This window comes from Bombina bombina, chromosome 2 (genome assembly GCF_027579735.1).
Source record: "Bombina bombina isolate aBomBom1 chromosome 2, aBomBom1.pri, whole genome shotgun sequence".
NCBI lineage: Eukaryota > Metazoa > Chordata > Amphibia > Anura > Bombinatoridae > Bombina > Bombina bombina.
Genome location: NC_069500.1, coordinates 622,789,813 through 622,810,640, shown reverse-complemented (window position 1 = coordinate 622,810,640; position 20,828 = coordinate 622,789,813). Strand labels below are relative to the sequence as shown.

Below are 20,828 nucleotides of genomic sequence, written 5' to 3'. Positions count from 1 at the left end.
GAAGGTACGGGTTGATAGGTAGGAAGAGAGCCACAAAAGGGCTGTGTCACAGATGCCGAAGGATTGGAGGGTTTTGAGCAAAAGAGGGTGGTCGACAGTGTCAAAGGCTGCAGACAGATCAAGGAGGATAAGCACAGAGAAGTGGCCTTTTGATTTAGCTGTAAGTAGGTCGTTGGTGACCTTAACAATAGCTGTCTCTGTGGAGTGATAGGAACGAAATCCAGATTGCAGCGGGTCAAGAAGGGAGTTTAACGTAAGGAAATGGGATAGGCGTGCATAGACTAGTTTTTCGAGAAGCTTTGAAGCAAGAGGGAGGCGGGAAATAGGGCGGTAGTTTGATGGGGAGGCAGGATCAAGGGAAGGTTTTTTGAGGATAGGTGTGACCAGTGCATGTTTCATCGATGAGGGAAATGTACCAGTGCTGAGGGAGAGGTTGAAAATGTGTGTTAGTATAGGGGTAAGGGTAGCAGAGAGGGAGGTGATTAGCTGTGAGGGGATAGGGTCAAGGGGACAGGTAGTGATAGTAGTACGCTTAGACGGTGTAGAAATAGCGCCATCCACCTTAGGGGTGGAGCCCCACAATTTTAATTGAGAGTCAGGTATCAGGAATAATTTTTTAAAAGTAGACGAGGAGGAAAAGTAAGTTTCTATTCTTTCCCATTCGTTACTAATAATGTTTGCAATTTTAATGGGCACAGGAAAAGTCAGAGGGACCTGCCTGTCTTCATAAACCCTGTCTAATTTATGGAACTTAGGTTCCTCAGGTAGTTTAGCCTCTGGAACCTCTAGCTTAGACAGAACCTCCTTTAATAAAAAATGCAGATGTTCAATTTTAAATCTAAAAGGAGGGTTCCTCCGCTGAAGGAGGTTAAGAAACTGAAGTTTCCAACTCAGAAAGTTCACCCTCTGAAGCTACAGAGGTTAACTCATCCTCGGATAACTGGGACATAGTAGCTAAATCCGACAATGATTTAGATTACTCTAGGTCAGGAGAACTATGTTTAACCTTTCTCTTACGTTTGCTAGAGGGAGGTGAGGCACTAAGGTCCGCAGACACCGCCGATTGTAACTGCACAGTAAAGTCCGCAGGAAAAAAGCCTCCTCCAGATGGAGGATTAGTTGAGCCACGGGGGAACTGCATGTGGAGCAGGTAGCATAGAAAGGGTAGTAATCTCTCGAAACATATTCCTGAGAGGTAGACGGCTCAGAGGGGCAAATAGCGCTATGAGTATTAGCAGGCTTGTCTCTCTTCTTAGACTTTAGAACAGTGCTTAGGCAAATGGAACAAGATTGAGCAGGCGGGCAAACTACGGCCTCCTCACAATACAATATCAACAGGAATTATTAATCAGTACAGAAGGAGCAGACTATTCTAATGTAGTATCAGAGTCCTCCATAGCTAAGTATATATCCACAGAAGGACAAGCAAAAAACGCTTTTATTCAAAAAACGGCACCTTTATAATCACAATGGCTGGGGCACTCACCACCTCCAAGACCCAGACAGCTAATAGTGAAAACGCTCTCCTTAGGAGTGATGTCCGCAGCAGGATCATAGAAAAATAAAAAAGACAGCACCAGGTCATGTGGTGCGTAGGACAAGACTTCCCCAATCTGAAAGGGGCGCTAAGTTATTATAAGCTGCGCAACACTCAAAAACGGAAGTGAAACCTGTTTGTTCCAAGCCAAAAGCACACAGTTTATGAGCCCAAAAACTCTCACATTAAAGCAGTTATAAATAACCCCTAGCTGTTCAAATAATCTCACTGAAGGAGATATTAACCCTTGATCCTATCGAGGCATAAAACGGTCTTACCCTCCAGGATCCATGCTGTGGAACAGGCACAGCCTCTCAAGTGTGACAGTCTTGCAGCGACGCTCTGACATGGACTTGAGTGTGTAACAGCAAGCAGTGAAACTCACCAACACTGATTGCTCAGAAGCTGTTATGCGACAGTCTGGATGGGTTTGCAGAAAAACTTTCCCTGCATCTCCAAACTTTCATCAATACTCTCACTGAGAGGTTGACATGATTACTTAAATCTCCAGTCCTTTTGTCAGGGTGCCAGGAATTAGACTGAGACGAGAAGTGCAAAGATAATCACACCTTTATTAATAGCAAAAAATAATAAAAAGTCCACAAGTCAAATAAGCCAGGAGTCAAAACTAGAGCTGGTAGTCAGACAAGCCGAGTCAGGAGCCAAAGCGAGTAGTCAGACGAGCCGGAATCAGAAACAAGGAGAACAGCAGAATCAGGAACAAGCCAGGGACCAGGAACCAGGAGGGACGTCAGACAGCCAGGTAATACACAGGAGCTCTCACAAACAGGTCTAAGACAACGCAAGGGCAAAGCATATTGAACAAAGGCCCTTTAAAACATAAGTGATGACATCACAATTCTGAGACTGCATCCTGTCTCACATGGATGATGTAAACCAGTCTGGCCATAAAAGGAAGTACAGGAAGTGAGCAGCATCTCCCAGAATGCACCAAAGTCAGCAAGAGAGGTGAGTAAAATGGCTGCCAGCAGCACATGGCAAACAAGTCAGGAAAAAACCCTGACAGTACCCTCCCTTCAACGACCCCTCCCCCGCGGGAAGACAAAAGGCTTATTGGGGAAACGGGCATGGAAGGCACGGAGGAGGTCGGGAGCATGAACATCAGAGGAGGGAATCCATGAATGCTCCTCTGGACCAAATACTGTACGCGGCCCCTGGACATACGAGAGTCAATAATGCTGCTGACCTCATACTCCTCATGGTTGTCAATAATGTTAGGACGGGGACGAGGCAACACAGTGGTAAACCGATTACAAACCAATGGTTTCAAGAGGGAGACATGAAAAACATTGGAGATGTGCATTGCAGGAGGAAGGTCAAGAGCGTAGGCCACAGGATTGACCCGTCTGAGTATTCGAAAAGGACCAACATAACGGGGAGCCAGTTTATTGGAAGGCACACGAAGGTTCAAGTTGCAAGAGGACAGCCAAACTCTTTCACCAACCTGGTAGGAAGGATCAGCCTGGAACTTTTGGCGCTGCATAGAACGATGAAGGCAATCCTGAATCTGCACCCACGTGGAACGGAGTTGCCGGAGATGCTCCTCCAAAGCCGGAATACCCTGAGACATGAATGAATCGGGCAACAAGGATGGTTGAAACCCATAATTCGCCATGAACGGGTATAACTTGGAGGAAGCATTAATAGCACTATTACAAGCAAACTCTGCCCAAGGTAACAGTTCCAACCAATTATTGTGGAGATCTGAGACATAGCAACGGAGGAACTGTTCCAGAGCTTGATTAGACCGTTCTGCAGCCCCATTGGATTGAGGGCGATATGCCGAGGAGGAGGAGAGCTGGATCCCCATTTGAGCACAAAAGGAACGCCAAAATCTGGAGACAAACTGGCTACCCCGGTCCGACACTATCTCCTTGGATAACCCATGTAAATGGAAGACCTCACGGGCAAAAATTGAAGCAAGCTACTTAACGGTAGGCAACTTCTTCAAGGGAATGCAATGTGACATTTTAGAAAAACGGTCAACCACCATAAGGATAACAGTATTGCCATTGGAAACAGGGAGCTCGACAATGAAGTCCATGGAAAGATGTGTCCAAGGATGCTCACCATTAGCAATAGGTTGAAGAAGACCCACAGGAAGACGTTGAGGAGTCTTATTCTGTGCACAAACTGAGCAGGAGGCAACATACACAGTAACATCAGAATGAAGACCTGGCCACCAGAATTGTCGAGTGACAGACCAAATCATTTGGTTCTTGCCTGGGTGACCTGCGGCTTTAGGATAGTGGTAAGTGTGCAAAAGTTTAGTTCGAAGATTCTCAGGAACAAAACACTTACCACTAGGTTTCTCAGGAGGTGCATTGGTTTGTGCAGCCAGGATCTCCTCCCCCAAGGGAGAAGTCAAATTAGTACATATGGTAGCCAAAATATGGTCAGGAGGTATAACTGGAGTAAGTACAGACTCCTCCTTGGACAGAGGTGAAAATTGTCGAGAGAGGGCATCAGTCCTAACATTCTTACTACCAGGCAGGTAGGAGACCACATAATTAAACCGAGACAAAAATAGCGCCCATCTGGCCTGTCGGGGCGACAAACGTTTTGCTTCAGATAGATAAGTTAAGTTCTTGTGGTCAGTAAGAATGAGCACTGGCACGCTAGTACCCTCGAGAAGATGCCTTCATTCTTTGAGTGCCAAAATTATGGCCAGTAATTCCCTGTTGCCAATTTCATAATTGCACTCCGCTGGAGACAATTTCTTAGAGAAGAAACCACATGAATGCAAGGAACAGTCAGGTGTAGGACGTTGAGACAAGAGAGCATTACAAGACAATCATAATGCCCGCTCCTGGTGTTGAATGCTGTTTTCCATTCGTGGCCCTCCTTGATCCTAACGAGATTGTACGCTCCTCTCAAATCAAGCTTAGTAAAGACCGTAGCTCCCTTGAGGCGGTCAAAGAGTTCCATAATGAGCGGAATAGGGTAAGCATTCTTAATGGTAAGACGATTAAGACCCCTATAATCGATGAATGGTCTTAACACGCCACCCTTTTTCTTCACAAAGAAGAAGCCAGCCCCTGCAGGAGAGCAGGATTTGCGGATGATCCCCCGCGACAGATCATCGGAAACATACTCCTCCATAGCACAACTCTCTGCAACAGACAGAGGGTAAACCCGGCCCCGAGGAGGAATGACTCTGGGTTGCAGGTCTATGGCACAATAGTAAGACCGGTGAGGAGGCAACGTACTGACACGCACCTTGTCAAAAACGTCTAGGAACTCTCGGTACTCCTCTGGCAATTGAGATACTGAAGAAGTGCACAAGACTAACTGGTTTCTGAAGACAAGTGGAAAAACATTGCGGAGACCACGACAAAATTCGAGACAGGGATTGTGCTTTTGGAGCCAGGGATAACCCAGAACAACCGGAAAATGCGGAGAGTTTATCACCTGGAACTGGAGGGTTTCAAAATGGAGAGCCCCAACAGCCATGGACAACGGAGCGGTTTCGTGAGTAACGAGTGCGGGCTGAAGGGGCCTGCCATCAATGGCAAGCGAACGGACCGAGGCAAAACAGGAATGGAGTGCTTCGATACAAAAGTACTGTCAATGAAATAGCCCGCAGCACCGGAGTCAACAAGAGCCTGGGTGACTATGGAGGAGTCCACCCAGGAAAGCACAACCGTGACCAAAGGTTTCTCCTTTAGTGGTTCCGGGGACAAGGATAAACCACCTAAGGTCTGCCCCCGACAGGACCTTAGGTGTGAGCGTTTCCCGGCCGTGTAGGACAAGACTTCAAAAGGTGGCCCTGTAACCCACAATAGAGGCAGAGCCCCTCCCTCCTCCTAAAGGCCCTCTCCGCCGCGGAGAGATGTGTGAATCCCAACTGCATCATCTCAACAGTACCTGGTGACTCGGGACCAGGAGGCATGGGAGGAGAGGGAGGCATGGGTGGGAACGAACACGTAGGAGACAACGGTACAGGAGGCTTCCGCAAGCGCTCCTTGACAGAAGGCCTCTAACTTAGTCTGATGTCAATTAGGATAAAAAAAAAACGCCAATGCCTCGAGATCTTCTGGTAAATCTCTGGCAGCAACTTCGTTTTTAATCGCATCAGAGAGCCCATGAAAGAAGGCGGCAACAAGGGCTTCATTGTTCCAGCCCACCTCTGCTGCAAGCGTACGGAACTCAATGGCATTCTGAGCAACAGATCTTGTACCTTGCTGAATGGACATGAGTCGTTTAGCAGCAGAGGAGGAGCGAGCTTGAACATCAAATACCCTTCGAAAGGAGGCCACAAATTCAGGGTAATTTGAAATTACAGGTTTATTAGTCTCCCACAAGGGATTAGCCCAGGCAAGAGTTGTGTCAGAGAGTAACGAGATGAGAAATCCCACCTTAGCTCTGTAAGAGGGAAACGCCTGAGGTAACATCTCAAAGTAAATGCCCACCTGGTTCAAAAACCCTCTGCACTGATTAGGATCGCCTCCATATCGCTGAGGTAGAGGTGCAGAACCGGACATGCTCCTGGTAGGCATAGGTGCAGCAGTGGAAACAGGAGCAGCCATAACTTGCAGGACACGTTGGTCCAAATGTGCAGTGCGAGTCAGCAGGGTTTGCAGGGCTAGTGCAAATTGATCCAAGCGGTGATCCTGTTCATCCATCCTGGAAATTATGGCAGGTAAAGGTGGATTATTAGCACCATCAGGATTCATGACCCTTGCGTAATGTCAGGATGCCAGGAATCAGACTTAGACGAGAAGTGCAAAAATAATCACACCTTTATTAATAGCAAAAAAATAATAAAAGTCCACAAGTCAAATAAACCAGGAGTCAAAACTAGAGCTGGTAGTCAGACAAGCCGAAGCAAAAAGACACTTCAGCACACTGACCAAGAATTGCACGTTACCCAAGGACCACTGCCCAGGTCCTCAAAGAATACATGAAAAATAGCAGGCGGGTAACAGCAAATTCAATATAAAAATTTATTGTATTAGACAAAAAAGGAGGTGACGTTTCGGGACCTTATCCCTTAATCATACCATTCCCAATAATAAACAATTGAGTGATTTATATACAGGTGTACCACAAGGTGGTGCTAGAGAACATTTAACCCATTATTTCTATATATTACAATTTAACCATTTCATTAGTAACGTTATTAATCACTCACAATATGTACAACAGCAAGATACAGTTAACAAATCCACTGTATTCAACTTATAGCAAATTTCATATTCATAATTAGTACATTATCCAAATATGTTATAAAGAATATTTTATAAAAATACAGAAAGATCTCAGTCCTTATTTAATCCTTTTGGTTCAAGGCATTCAAGCTCATATATCCAGTAGGACTCTCTTTGCTTGAGCAAACTTTCCCTGTCTCCACCTCTGCGTGGAATATTGATGCTATCTATAATTTGACATTTTAATTGACTGATAGAGTGGCCTGCCTTTAAAAAGTGGGCAGCTAAAGGGGCTTTAGTGTTGCCAGTGCGAATAACATAATTTATGTAAGAACTTACCTGATAAATTCATTTCTTTCATATTAACAAGAGTCCATGAGCTAGTGACGTATGGGATATACATTCCTACCAGGAGGGGCAAAGTTTCCCAAACCTTAAAATGCCTATAAATACACCCCTCACCACACCCACAAATCAGTTTAACGAATAGCCAAGAAGTGGGGTGATAAGAAAAAAAGTGCGAAGCATATAAAATAAGGAATTGGAATAATTGTGCTTTATACAAAAAAATCATAACCACCACAAAAAAGGGTGGGCCTCATGGACACTTGTTAATATGAAAGAAATTAATTTATCAGGTAAGTTCTTACATAAATTATGTTTTCTTTCATGTAATTAACAAGAGTCCATGAGCTAGTGACGTATGGGATAATGACTACCCAAGATGTGGATCTTTCCACACAAGAGTCACTAGAGAGGGAGGGATAAAATAAAGACAGCCAATTCCTGCTGAAAATAATCCACACCCAAAATAAAGTTTAACGAAAAACATAAGCAGAAGATTCAAACTGAAACCGCTGCCTGAAGAACTTTTCTACCAAAAACTGCTTCAGAAGAAGAAAATACATCAAAATGGTAGAATTTAGTAAAAGTATGCAAAGAGGACCAAGTTGCTGCTTTGCAGATCTGGTCAACCGAAGCTTCATTCCTAAACGCCCAGGAAGTAGATACTGACCTAGTAGAATGAGCTGTAATTCTCTGAGGCGGAATTTTACCCGACTCAACATAGGCAAGATGAATTAAAGATTTCAACCAAGATGCCAAAGAAATGGCAGAAGCTTTCTGGCCTTTCCTAGAACCGGAAAAGATAACAAATAGACTAGAAGTCTTACGGAAAGATTTCGTAGCTTCAACATAATATTTCAAAGCTCTAACAACATCCAAAGAATGCAACGATTTCTCCTTAGAATTCTTAGGATTAGGACATAATGAAGGAACCACAATTTCTCTACTAATGTTGTTGGAATTCACAACTTTAGGTAAAAATTTAAAAGAAGTTCGCAACACCGCCTTATCCTGATGAAAAATCAGAAAAGGAGACTCACAAGAAAGAGCAGATAATTCAGAAACTCTTCTAGCAGAAGAGATGGCCAAAAGGAACAAAACTTTCCAAGAAAGTAATTTAATGTCCAATGAATGCATAGGTTCAAACGGAGGAGCTTGAAGAGCTCCCAGAACCAAATTCAAACTCCATGGAGGAGAAATTGACTTAATGACAGGTTTTATACGAACCAAAGCTTGTACAAAACAATGAATATCAGGAAGAATAGCAATCTTTCTGTGAAAAAGAACAGAAAGAGCGGAGATTTGTCCTTTCAAAGAACTTGCGGACAAACCCTTATCTAAACCATCCTGAAGAAACTGTAAAATTCTCGGTATTCTAAAAGAATGCCAAGAAAAATGATGAGAAAGACACCAAGAAATATAAGTCTTCCAGACTCTATAATATATCTCTCGAGATACAGATTTACGAGCCTGTAACATAGTATTAATCACGGAGTCAGAGAAACCTCTTTGACCAAGAATCAAGCGTTCAAGCTCCATACCTTTAAATTTAAGGATTTCAGATCCGGATGGAAAAAAGGACCTTGCGACAGAAGGTCTGGTCTTAACGGAAGAGTCCATGGTTGGCAAGATGCCATCCGGACAAGATCCGCATACCAAAACCTGTGAGGCCATGCCGGAGCTATTAGCAGAACAAACGAGCATTCCCTCAGAATCTTGGAGATTACTCTTGGAAGAAGAACTAGAGGCGGAAAGATATAGGCAGGATGATACTTCCAAGGAAGTGATAATGCATCCACTGCCTCCGCCTGAGGATCCCGGGATCTGGACAGATACCTGGGAAGTTTCTTGTTTAGATGAGAGGCCATCAGATCTATCTCTGGGAGCCCCCACATTTGAACAATCTGAAGAAATACCTCTGGGTGAAGAGACCATTCGCCCGGATGCAACGTTTGGCGACTGAGATAATCCGCTTCCCAATTGTCTACACCTGGGATATGAACCGCAGAGATTAGACAGGAGCTGGATTCCGCCCAAACCAAAATTCGAGATACTTCTTTCATAGCCAGAGGACTGTGAGTCCCTCCTTGATGATTGATGTATGCCACAGTTGTGACATTGTCTGTCTGAAAACAAATGAACGATTCTCTCTTCAGAAGAGGCCAAAACTGAAGAGCTCTGAAAATTGCACGGAGTTCCAAAATATTGATCGGTAATCTCACCTCCTGAGATTCCCAAACTCCTTGTGCCGTCAGAGATCCCCACACAGCTCCCCAACCTGTGAGACTTGCATCTGTTGAAATTACAGTCCAGGTCGGAAGAACAAAAGAAGCCCCCTGAATTAAACGATGGTGATCTGTCCACCACGTTAGAGAGTGTCGAACAATCGGTTTTAAAGATATTAATTGATATATCTTCGTGTAATCCCTGCACCATTGGTTCAGCATACAGAGCTGAAGAGGTCGCATGTGAAAACGAGCAAAGGGGATCGCGTCCGATGCAGCAGTCATAAGACCTAGAATTTCCATGCATAAGGCTACCGAAGGGAATGATTGAGACTGAAGGTTTCGACAAGCTGTAATCAATTTTAGACGTCTCTTGTCTGTTAAAGACAGAGTCATGGACACTGAATCTATCTGGAAACCCAGAAAGGTTACCCTTGTTTGAGGAATCAAAGAACTTTTTGGTAAATTGATCCTCCAACCATGATCTTGAAGAAACAACACAAGTCGATTCGTATGAGACTCTGCTAAATGTAAAGACTGAGCAAGTACCAAGATATCGTCCAAATAAGGAAATACCACAATACCCTGTTCTCTGATTACAGACAGAAGGGCACCGAGAATCTTTGTGAAAATTCTTGGAGCTGTAGCAAGGCCAAACGGTAGAGCCACAAATTGGTAATGCTTGTCTAGAAAAGAGAATCTCAGGAACTGATAATGATCTGGATGAATCGGAATATGCAGATATGCATCCTGTAAATCTATTGTGGACATATAATTCCCTTGCTGAACAAAAGGCAATATAGTCCTTACAGTTACCATCTTGAACGTTGGTATCCTTACATAACGATTCAATAATTTTAGATCCAGAACTGGTCTGAAGGAATTCTCCTTCTTTGGTACAATGAAGAGATTTGAATAAAACCCCATCCCCTGTTCCGGAACTGGAACTGGCATAATTACTCCAGCCAACTCTAGATCTGAAACACAATTCAGAAATGCTTGAGCTTTCACTGGATTTACTGGGACACGGGAAAGAAAAAATCTCTTTGCAGGAGGTCTCATCTTGAAACCAATGCTGTACCCTTCTGAAACAATGTTCTGAATCCAAAGATTGTGAACAGAATTGATCCAAATTTCTTTGAAAAAACGTAACCTGCCCCCTACCAGCTGAACTGGAATGAGGGCCGTACCTTCATGTGAACTTAGAAGCAGGCTTTGCCTTTCTAGCAGGCTTGGATTTATTCCAGACTGGAGATGGTTTCCAAACTGAAACTGCTCCTGAGGACGAAGGATCAGGCTTTTGTTCTTTGTTGAAACGAAAGGAACGAAAACGATTGTTAGCCCTGTTTTTACCTTTAGATTTTTTATCCTGTGGTAAAAAAGTTCCTTTCCCACCAGTAACAGTTGAAATAATAGAATCCAACTGAGAACCAAATAATTTGTTTCCCTGGAAAGAAATGGAAAGTAGAGTTGATTTAGAAGCCATATCAGCATTCCAAGTCTTAAGCCATAAAGCTCTTCTGGCTAAGATAGCCAGAGACATAAACCTAACATCAACTCTAATAATATCAAAAATGGCATCACAGATAAAATTATTAGCATGCTGGAGAAGAATAATAATATCATGAGAATCACGATTTGTTACTTGTTGCGCTAGAGTTTCCAACCAAAAAGTTGAAGCTGCAGCAACATCAGCCAATGATATAGCAGGTCTAAGAAGATTACCTGAACACAGATAAGCTTTTCTTAGAAAAGATTCAATTTTTCTATCTAAAGGATCCTTAAACGAGGTACCATCTGACGTAGGAATGGTAGTACGTTTAGCAAGGGTAGAAATAGCCCCATCAACTTTAGGGATTTTGTCCCAAAATTCTAACCTGTCAGGCGGAACAGGATATAATTGCTTAAAACGTTTAGAAGGAGTAAATGAATTACCCAATTTATCCCATTCTTTGGAAATTACTGCAGAAATAGCATTAGGAACAGGGAAAACTTCTGGAATAACCGCAGGAGCTTTAAAAACCTTATCCAAACGTATAGAATTAGTATCAAGAGGACTAGAATCCTCTATTTCTAAAGCAATTAGTACTTCTTTAAGTAAAGAGCGAATAAATTCCATCTTAAATAAATATGAAGATTTATCAGCATCAATCTCTGAGATAGAATCCTCTGAACCAGAAGAGTCCAAAGAATCAGAATGATGGTGTTCATTTAAAAATTCATCTGTAGAGAGAGAAGATTTAAAAGACTTTTTACGTTTACTAGAAGGAGAAATAACAGACAAAGCCTTCTTTATAGATTCAGAAACAAAATCTCTTATGTTATCAGGAACATTCTGCACCTTAGATGTTGAGGGAACTGCAACAGGCAATGGTACATTACTAAAGGAAATATTATCTGCTTTAACAAGTTTGTCATGACAATTATTACAAACAACAGCTGGAGGAATAGCTACCAAAAGTTTACAGCAGATACACTTAGCTTTGGTAGATCCAGCAGGCAGTGATTTTCCTGTAGTATCTTCTGGCTCAGATGCAACGTGAGACATCTTGCAATATGTAAGAGAAAAAACAACATATAAAGCAAAATAGATCAAATTCCTTATAAGACAGTTTCAGGAATGGGAAAGAATGCCAAATATCAAGCTTCTAGCAACCAGAAGCAAATGAAAAATGAGACTGAAATAATGTGGAGACAAAAGCGACGCCCATATTTTTTAGCGCCAAATAAGACGCCCACATTATTTGGCGCCTAAATGCTTTTGGCGCCAAAAATGACGCCACATCCGGAACGCCGACATTTTTGGCGCAAAATAACGTCAAAAAATGACGCAACTTCCGGCGACACGTATGACGCCGGAAACGGAAAATAATTTTTGCGCCAAAAAAGTCCGCGCCAAGAATGACGCAATAAAATGAAGCATTTTCAGCCCCCGCGAGCCTAACAGCCCACAGGGAAAAAAGTCAAATTTTTGAGGTAAGAAAAATATGATAATTCAATGCATAATCCCAAATATGAAACTGACTGTCTGAAAATAAGGAAAGTTGAACATTCTGAGTCAAGGCAAATAAATGTTTGAATACATATATTTAGAACTTTATAAATAAAGTGCCCAACCATAGCTTAGAGTGTCACAGAAAATAAGACTTACTTACCCCAGGACACTCATCTACATGTTTGTAGAAAGCCAAACCAGTACTGAAACGAGAATCAGTAGAGGTAATGGTAAATATAAGAGTATATCGTCGATCTGAAAAGGGAGGTAAGAGATGAATCTCTACGACCGATAACAGAGAACCTTATGAAATAGACCCCGTAGAAGGAGATCACTGCATTCAATAGGCAATACTCTCTTCACATCCCTCTGACATTCACTGCACGCTGAGAGGAAAACCGGGCTCCAACTTGCTGCGGAGCGCATATCAACGTAGAATCTAGCACAAACTTACTTCACCACCTCCCTTGGAGGCAAAGTTTGTAAAACTGATTTGTGGGTGTGGTGAGGGGTGTATTTATAGGCATTTTAAGGTTTGGGAAACTTTGCCCCTCCTGGTAGGAATGTATATCCCATACGTCACTAGCTCATGGACTCTTGTTAATTACATGAAAGAAATTACTCTTATGCTCGATGATTCTATCCTTGGCAGACCTAGTTGATTCCCCTATAAAAACCCAACCACGCGGACACTTGATCATATAAATTATAAAAGTACTTAAACAAGTAAAAAAAACTTTTTATGTCATATTTTTTACCAGTGTGGGGGTGATAAAAGACTGCCCCTTTGGTCATGTTACTGCAACAAGAGCACCCCAAACAGGGGTAGCAACCCTTATTTTTAGTGGTAATATAGCCAAGCCCAGATTTCATGTTTGAACCAATATCAGCTCTCACTAATCTACTCTGAATGTTAGTACCCCTTTTAAAGGCCGACATAGGTGGTTTTTGAAATTCAACTATTGATGGATTGCACTCAGATAGAATGCTCCAATGTTTTTTAATAATGTGCTGTATTTCTTTGCTTTGGGCATTGTATTCTGATACAAAAATCAATCTGTTTTCTCATTTTTTCCTTTATCTTTGAATTTCAATAACTTAGACCTAGGGATTGATTTCACTATTTCAATTTCATTAGAAATTAAATCTAAAGGGTACCCCCTTTCTACAAATTTTTCACCCATTTCAGTCAGTCTCTTAACCAATATGCTCTCATCAGATATAATTTTACGCACTCATAGCATTTGGCTATGAGGCAGGGATCTGAGGAGGGATGGAGGATGGGCACTTTCAAACCTCAAAAAACAATCGAAATAAAGAATGGTGGATACAAAACACTGTTTGTCAATTTTTACTTAGTTCAGAGAAAACTGTGCGTTTTCCTAAAAATGTGGAGGGACACCAATACTTTCAGCCACATCTGTATATATTATTATTATTTTTCCCTCTTTATTTTTACTCAAGTTTTTTAGTTTTAATTTTGTAAACTTTGTGGCATTTTTTAACTGTATGCCTTAACACGATGACTCCAGACAAATAAACCCTGACCACTTAGTCAAAAAATATGATAACTATGCAAGCTTTTATGAATAAAATGGATGATAAAATGATTAGCTTGATTTCCAATTTTCAAATCTAAACAACCTCGTGTCCCAAAGAAATGTTTATCAAAGTCTAAGCATCTTTCTTCCTCTATAGTTAAGAATAAAGATGCACATAGCCTGCTATCCACAGACCCGCAAAGCTTACATTCGCTAAGCACCCGTACTGTGTGCCCGCCCCAGAACTTTTGGTCGTCAGAGGGTAATACATCAGAAATGGATCTGGTAAAACCTCACCTAAAGAGACCCTGCTTCTGATTTTTTCAGGCTCTTTAGTCTAATTTAAAAGATTCCTCCTCCAAATGAAGAAAAATTATCTTATGAAATTAATAAATTAAATAATTAATAAATTATAAAAATAAATTCAAGAAATGCAGAAAACCCGCCCCTGTTTGATTCAAAATAATTTTCCATGATTCATCTGGAAATCTAAGGCTAAAACCTGAGGACATAAAACACCTCAAAATGGTTCACCCCCCTCTGGAGTAGCAGAATATATGGTCTTTTATCTTAGACCAAAAAAAGAAGAAAAAAGAAAACATAAATTATGCTTACCTGATAATTTCATTTCCATCTGTATGGGAAGAGTCCACAGCTGCATTCCTTACTTGTGGGAAATACTGAACCTGGCCACCAGGAGGAGGCAAAGACACCCCAGCCAAAGGCTTAAATACCACCCCCACTTCCTCATAACCCCAGTCATTCTGCCAAGGGAACAAAGAACAGTAGGAGAAATATCAGGGTCAAAAAGGTGCCAGAAGAATTTAGGGCCGCCCATCGGAGAACACGGGCGGGAGCTGTGGACTCTTCCCATACAGATGGAAATAAAATTATCAGGTAACCATAACTTATGTTTTCCATCTTAATATGGGAAGAGTCCACAGCTGCATTCCTTACTTGTGGGAAATATATACCCAATCTCTAGAGTACACAAAATGGTAACGGGAGGAGGAAAAAGAGAGGAGGACCCTAATCTGAGGGCACCACAGCCTGCAAAACCTTTCTCCCGAAGGCTGCTTCAGCAGAAGCAAAAACATTAAACTTGTAAAATTTTGGAAAAAGTAGGTAAGGAGAACCAGGTAGCCGCCTTACAAATCTGATCCATAGAGGCCTCCTTTTTGAATGCCCAAGAGGAAACCACTGCGCTTGTAGAATGAGCCGTAATTCTCAGAGGAGGCTTATGTCCCGCCATTTCTATGCTAAACGGATGACACTCCTCAGACAAAAAGATAAGGAAGTCGAAGAGGCCCTCTGACCCCTACGCTTCCCGGAAAAGTGAACAAACAGAGAAAGAGATTTGTCTAAATTCCTCCGTAGCGAGAAAATAGAACTTCAAGGCACAAACCACATTTAGAAATATGTTGTAAATGTTCGACGAAGAAGGATTAGGACATAAGAAAGGAACCACAATCTCTTGATTAATGTTGCGAATTGACACCTTAGGAAGAAAACCTAACTTGGTTCGTAGAACAGCATTATCGTCATGAAAAGCCAGATAAGGAGGGACGTATTGCAAGGCAGCAATCACAGATACTCTGCGCACAGAAGCTTCTAAGACAACAATTTAAAGGTCTACTTCATGCATAGGCTCCACAGAGCCCGTTGCAAAACCTTAAGGACAAGATTTAAACTCCAAGGAGGAGCCTTAGATCTAAACACTGGTCTGATCCCAGCAGAGCCTTAACAAATGGCTGCACATCTGGAAGCTCTGCAAACCTCTTCTGCAGTAACACAGACAGGGCCAAAAACTGTCCCTTCAGGGGACCTGCTGAAAAGCCCTTTTCCAATTCATCCTAGAGAACAGAATAAGTAGGTCCTCCACACCTAATGATAGATGCGACGAGCAAGTGTAACAGTATATTTTAATGTAACTATGCTGTGTTTAGTGCAACTTTTATTTTAGCCCTAACCCTTTACGAGATGTCTTCAGTCGGGCTAACCTGACGTGAGTTAAATTCAATTGCGCTTTTGTGGAATCATTTACTTTGAACTTTTAATATGAGCGCAAGTTAACGTGGGTGCGATATTTCCACAGTGTGCGCTAATGTTAGCACACCACTTGTAATCTAGCCCTATATTTATTATTTTCAAAAATTGTTCGTTAATGATTATTCAATTTGAATCATTTTTGGGGGGGGGATTCTTTCGCTAACACATCTTGAGATGTTATTAATATTACAAATGTATTATTCTCTACACGTTAACTAAACGTTCATGTCTATATTTATTAATTCCATGACAGCTCTACTCAATTACACACAACTACTACCTGAGCCTTTCAGATTTCTTGCCTATAATATGACTACCTATGTTTATAAATATCATTTTTTTTCTACAATCTTAAATCAGCACAACAAAAGATTACTTACTTGTCACTGTTTGCCATATGTCTAAATTCTTTGACAGTCATAGGCTTTTTTTGAATATTGTACTGAGTAAAGAGTCCTGACTGCCCTGTAACCATCTGCTGAATTGGAGCTGGAATAACCAGGTCATCAATGTCATCATAGTGTCTTTTAGGCTTCCATCCTTTAGGGGGAATTACCTTAAAAAAAAAAAAAAAAAAAAAAAAGTTGAGAGATAAAAAGAAAAGTAGAGTCAAATAAAGAGAAAGGGTGTAGAGAAAAAGTGATAGAGTATGAAAGAGAGAAAAACAATTTATTTTGCATGTTGAAGTTTTGTAAGGCAGTGATTAATTGCAGATACATAGTGTGTGTGTACGTACGTACGTACGTACGTGTGGAACACAAACCCCTAGAAGTACTAAACTATAGAGTTATATATTTACACACCCATCAGATCACGAAAGCAAGGTAGGGAGAAAGAGAACCAAGTACACTTTCTTGCCTTGCTAAAACCTTTCAGGAAAAGCAACACACAATGTTGCTCCCCCATAGCCACTATATCGCCACCCACTAGAAAGTCTGAAGGGAGCAATGTATGAGTTGATCACCAGTTACAACTTGCAAGTAAATGATAAGCTTTAAAGTGCTGCTCACAAATGTAACAAACTCTGTAACAAACTCCTCCTTGGGAAATTACTTCCAGGCGAACCTTTAATTAAATTGCTTAGCTGAAGGGACTAAAGATACAGGATGTAATATAACAGTCCTCTTCGTTTTGGATTTCAAATCACGTTCAAGGCGGCAGGCAATCGTAGGATTAAACCGCTCAAGATTATCTATGCATGTTTACCATTCTTCTCACAAATTGATCCCTAAATACTCCTAAAACATCCCCTGAGAATAGTATATTTTTGTTTGCATGGGGACAATAGCATCTACAACAGGTTGTTTATCTAAGAGTTCAGGGACAGGGTATAAGTAATTATTTTAAGGTACTATTCTGAAGCCATGCCAAATACAAATACACTAAAATTATGGAAACAGTGAAATTATTAATAGGAAACTCAGCTCATTTTCATTGACACCTGGAGTATGCTCCTCAAGTTACCCTGACAAAATCTGTAAGACAGCTCAGAAGGAGAGTATCAAAGAAAATATGTTCAAGCACAATGGACCAGAGCCTACTTTATTTGCGCCATCAAATCTGGTACTAGCATTGCAGAAGAAAAGTCACATAAGCAGTATACAGATCACCTGAAATTCCACAAAATTAGATAATCATAAGATGAGTAAATCTGGAAATTACATTGTTTCTAGCTCTGTTTTTGCAGAACTGCAAGATAGTACAATATCAATTCTAATTTTGTCAATCACATTTTTGCAAAGCCTAACATGATTCAGGAAACCATTTGTTAATCCCTATTCTCAGCAATGTTTCTATTTATCTTTAGACAGCACTTTGTTGGATAATTGACAAAGGTCAAATCAACCCCATCACAATCAATCCGAAAATAGACGATTAAACAAAAACATAAAATATTGTTATGTAAAATCAACACTTCCAACATCTTAAAAACTCATGAAACCAGTTATCCAGGTGACTTAAAAAGGTATACTGTAAAAGAAAAGCCTTACATGTTGCATTTTTTTCCAACATGCTCAAATAATTTATAAACTATGCCAAATCCTGTTTTTTCATATTTAATATGCACATTGATGTTTTTATTAAAATAAAAAAGCAAGCTTCTTTCATGTAATTAGTGGCCATTTCAATGAAAATTTAATGACAGTATGCATGTTTTTTTTTATTTGTTGCATTTAAAAATCCGTTTAATTTTTGCTTATCACAGACCCAGAGACCTCTCTCCCAGCACTATTTGACCTACTAGAACTCTTTGGTAACATCTCCTTTTATAAATTGAACATAAGTAAGACTGAAGCTTTTCCCTTGAACCTGCTAAAACACACTCTGAACAACCTTAAAAAAAACGTATAATTTCCAATGGTCCCCAAATGGACTTAAACAGTGCCTAATTGACAATATTTCTGCTCCAACTAAATTCCAATTCGACCTGTTGAGGCTCCGTTCTCTGATGAAGTCATGGGGATTCTTCACCGATTCCACTAGAACTTTGTCCCCCTGGGAACTCCGTCTGAAGGCGAATATCTATCTCAAGTCTCCACTCTCCTCTCATTACCAATTCCTACTAAGTGCACAGACACTGACAAAGATGAGATACACACAGGCCTGGGAACAGGACTGGAAAAAGACCTTCCAAAACAAAAGCTGGGGGGAGGCAATTACACACACAAAACAATCCATTCACTGTATGACCCTCTAGGAACTTTATTATAAATTGCTCACTAGGTGGCACTATGTCCCACTTAAGCTACACTGCATGTTCCCTGACACTTCCCCCTTGTGCTGGCGCGGATGCTCACAGACTGGAGACCCTCTTCACATTTGGTGGGCTTGCCTGGCCATCAAACCGTTCTGGTCCAAACTGCTCAAATTGTGCCAACTGATAAATTTAGTTAGGGATCTGCCCCCCGATGTTGCGCTTTTACATTTAAATCTGCAATCTCAACCCTCACCTAAGCGCAATCTGCTAATAACAATCTTAATGGCAGATAAGCTCCTGATTGCTAGGAATTGGAAAAAAACCAACCCTCCTCCTTGGCAAGCCCTCATACAGCTAATTAATTACCTTAAATCCATGGAGAGTTATGTATATCGCTCTTGTTTACAAACTGATTTATATTTTCTTATTTGGGACCCTTGGAACACCTTGGGATAGAATAAGTTACTTTCTCTCCTAGTTTAGAAGAGCCAACTTTACCAACAGGTTATTGTTGGGGGGGGGGTTGAGGGGGTTCTCTCTCTCTCTCTTCCTCCTACCCCCTATCCTGTGGTTCTGCTGATAAAACATAATTTATGCTTACCTGATAAATTCCTTTCTTCTGTTGTGTGATCAGTCCACGGGTCATCATTACTTCTGGGATATTATCTGCTCCCCCACAGGAAGTGCAAGAGGATTCACCCAGCAGAGTTGCTATATAGCTCCTCCCCTCTACGTCACCTCCAGTCATTCGACCAAAGACCAACGAGAAAGGAGAAGCCAAGGGTGTAGTGGTGACTGGATTATAATTTAAAAAATATTTACCTGCCTTAAAAAACAGGGCGGGCCGTGGACTGATCACACAACAGAAGAAAGGAATTTATCAGGTAAGCATAAATTATGTTTTCTTCTGTTATGTGTGATCAGTCCACGGGTCATCATTACTTCTGGGATACCAATACCAAAGCAAAAGTACACGGATGACGGGAGGGATAGGCAGGCTCATTATACAGAAGGAACCACTGCCTGAAGAACCTTTCTCCCAAAAATAGCCTCCGAAGAAGCAAAAGTGTCAAATTTGTAAAATTTGGAAAAAGTATGAAGCGAAGACCAAGTTGCAGCCTTGCAAATCTGTTCAACAGAGGCCTCATTCTTAAAGGCCCAAGTGGAAGCCACAGCTCTAGTAGAATGAGCTGTAATTCTTTCAGGAGGCTGCTGTCCAGCAGTCTCATAGGCTAAACGAATTATGCTACGAAGCCAGAAGGAGAGAGAGGTAGCCGAAGCCTTATGACCTCTCCTCTGACCAGAGTACACGACAAACAGGGAAGACGTTTGTCGAAAATCCTTAGTTGCCTGCAAGTAGAACTTGAGGGCACGAACTACATCCAGATTGTGTAGAAGACGTTCCTTCTTTGAAGAAGGATTTGGACACAAGGATGGAACAACAATCTCTTGATTGATATTCCTGTTAGTGACTACCTTAGGTAAGAACCCAGGTTTAGTACGCAGAACTACCTTGTCTGAGTGAAAGATCAGATAAGGAGAATCACAATGTAAGGCTCATAATTCAGAGACTCTTCGAGCCGAGGAAATAGCCATTAAAAATAGAACTTTCCAAGATAACAATTTTATATCAATGGAATGAAGGGGTTCGAACGGAACACCCTGTAAAACGTTAAGAACTAAGTTTAAACTCCATGGCGGAGCAACAGTTTTAAACACAGGCTTGATCCTAGCTAAAGCCTGACAAAATGCCTGGACGTCTGGATCTTCTGACAGACGCTTGTGTAACAAGATGGACAGAGCTGAGATCTGTCCCTTTAATGAGCTAGCCGATAAACCCTTTTCTAAACCTTCTTGTAGAAAGGACAATATCCTAGGAATCCTAACCTTACTCCAGGAGTAATCTTTGGATTCACACCAGTATAGGTATTTACGCCATATTTTATGGTAAATCTTTCTGGTAACAGGCTTCCTAGCCTGTATCAGGGTATCAATAACTGACTCAGAAAAACCACGTTTTGATAAAATCAAGCGTTCAATTTCCAAGCAGTCAGCTTCAGAGAAGTTAGATTTTGATGTTTGAATGGACCCTGTATCAGAAGGTCCTGTCTTAGAGGTAGAGACCAAGGCGGACAGGATGACATGTCCACTAGATCTGCATACCAAGTCCTGCGTGGCCATGCAGGTGCTATTAGAACCACTGATGCTCTCTCCTGTTTGATTTTGGCAATCAATCGAGGAAGCAGCGGGAAGGGTGGAAACACATA

At 41.4% G+C, this 20,828-nt stretch overlaps 1 protein-coding gene across 1 annotated transcript in view; it reads right to left on the bottom strand.

Moving 5' to 3' along the window:
* KDM4C (lysine demethylase 4C) overlaps positions 1 to 20,828 on the bottom strand; it is a 1,488,570-nt gene that overhangs the window by 1,421,612 nt on the left and 46,130 nt on the right. Inside the window, exon 3 of the mRNA XM_053702565.1 lies at positions 16,244 to 16,419. Within this exon, the coding sequence (XP_053558540.1) occupies positions 16,244 to 16,419 (176 nt within the window). The remainder of the gene's footprint in view (positions 1 to 16,243; positions 16,420 to 20,828) is intronic.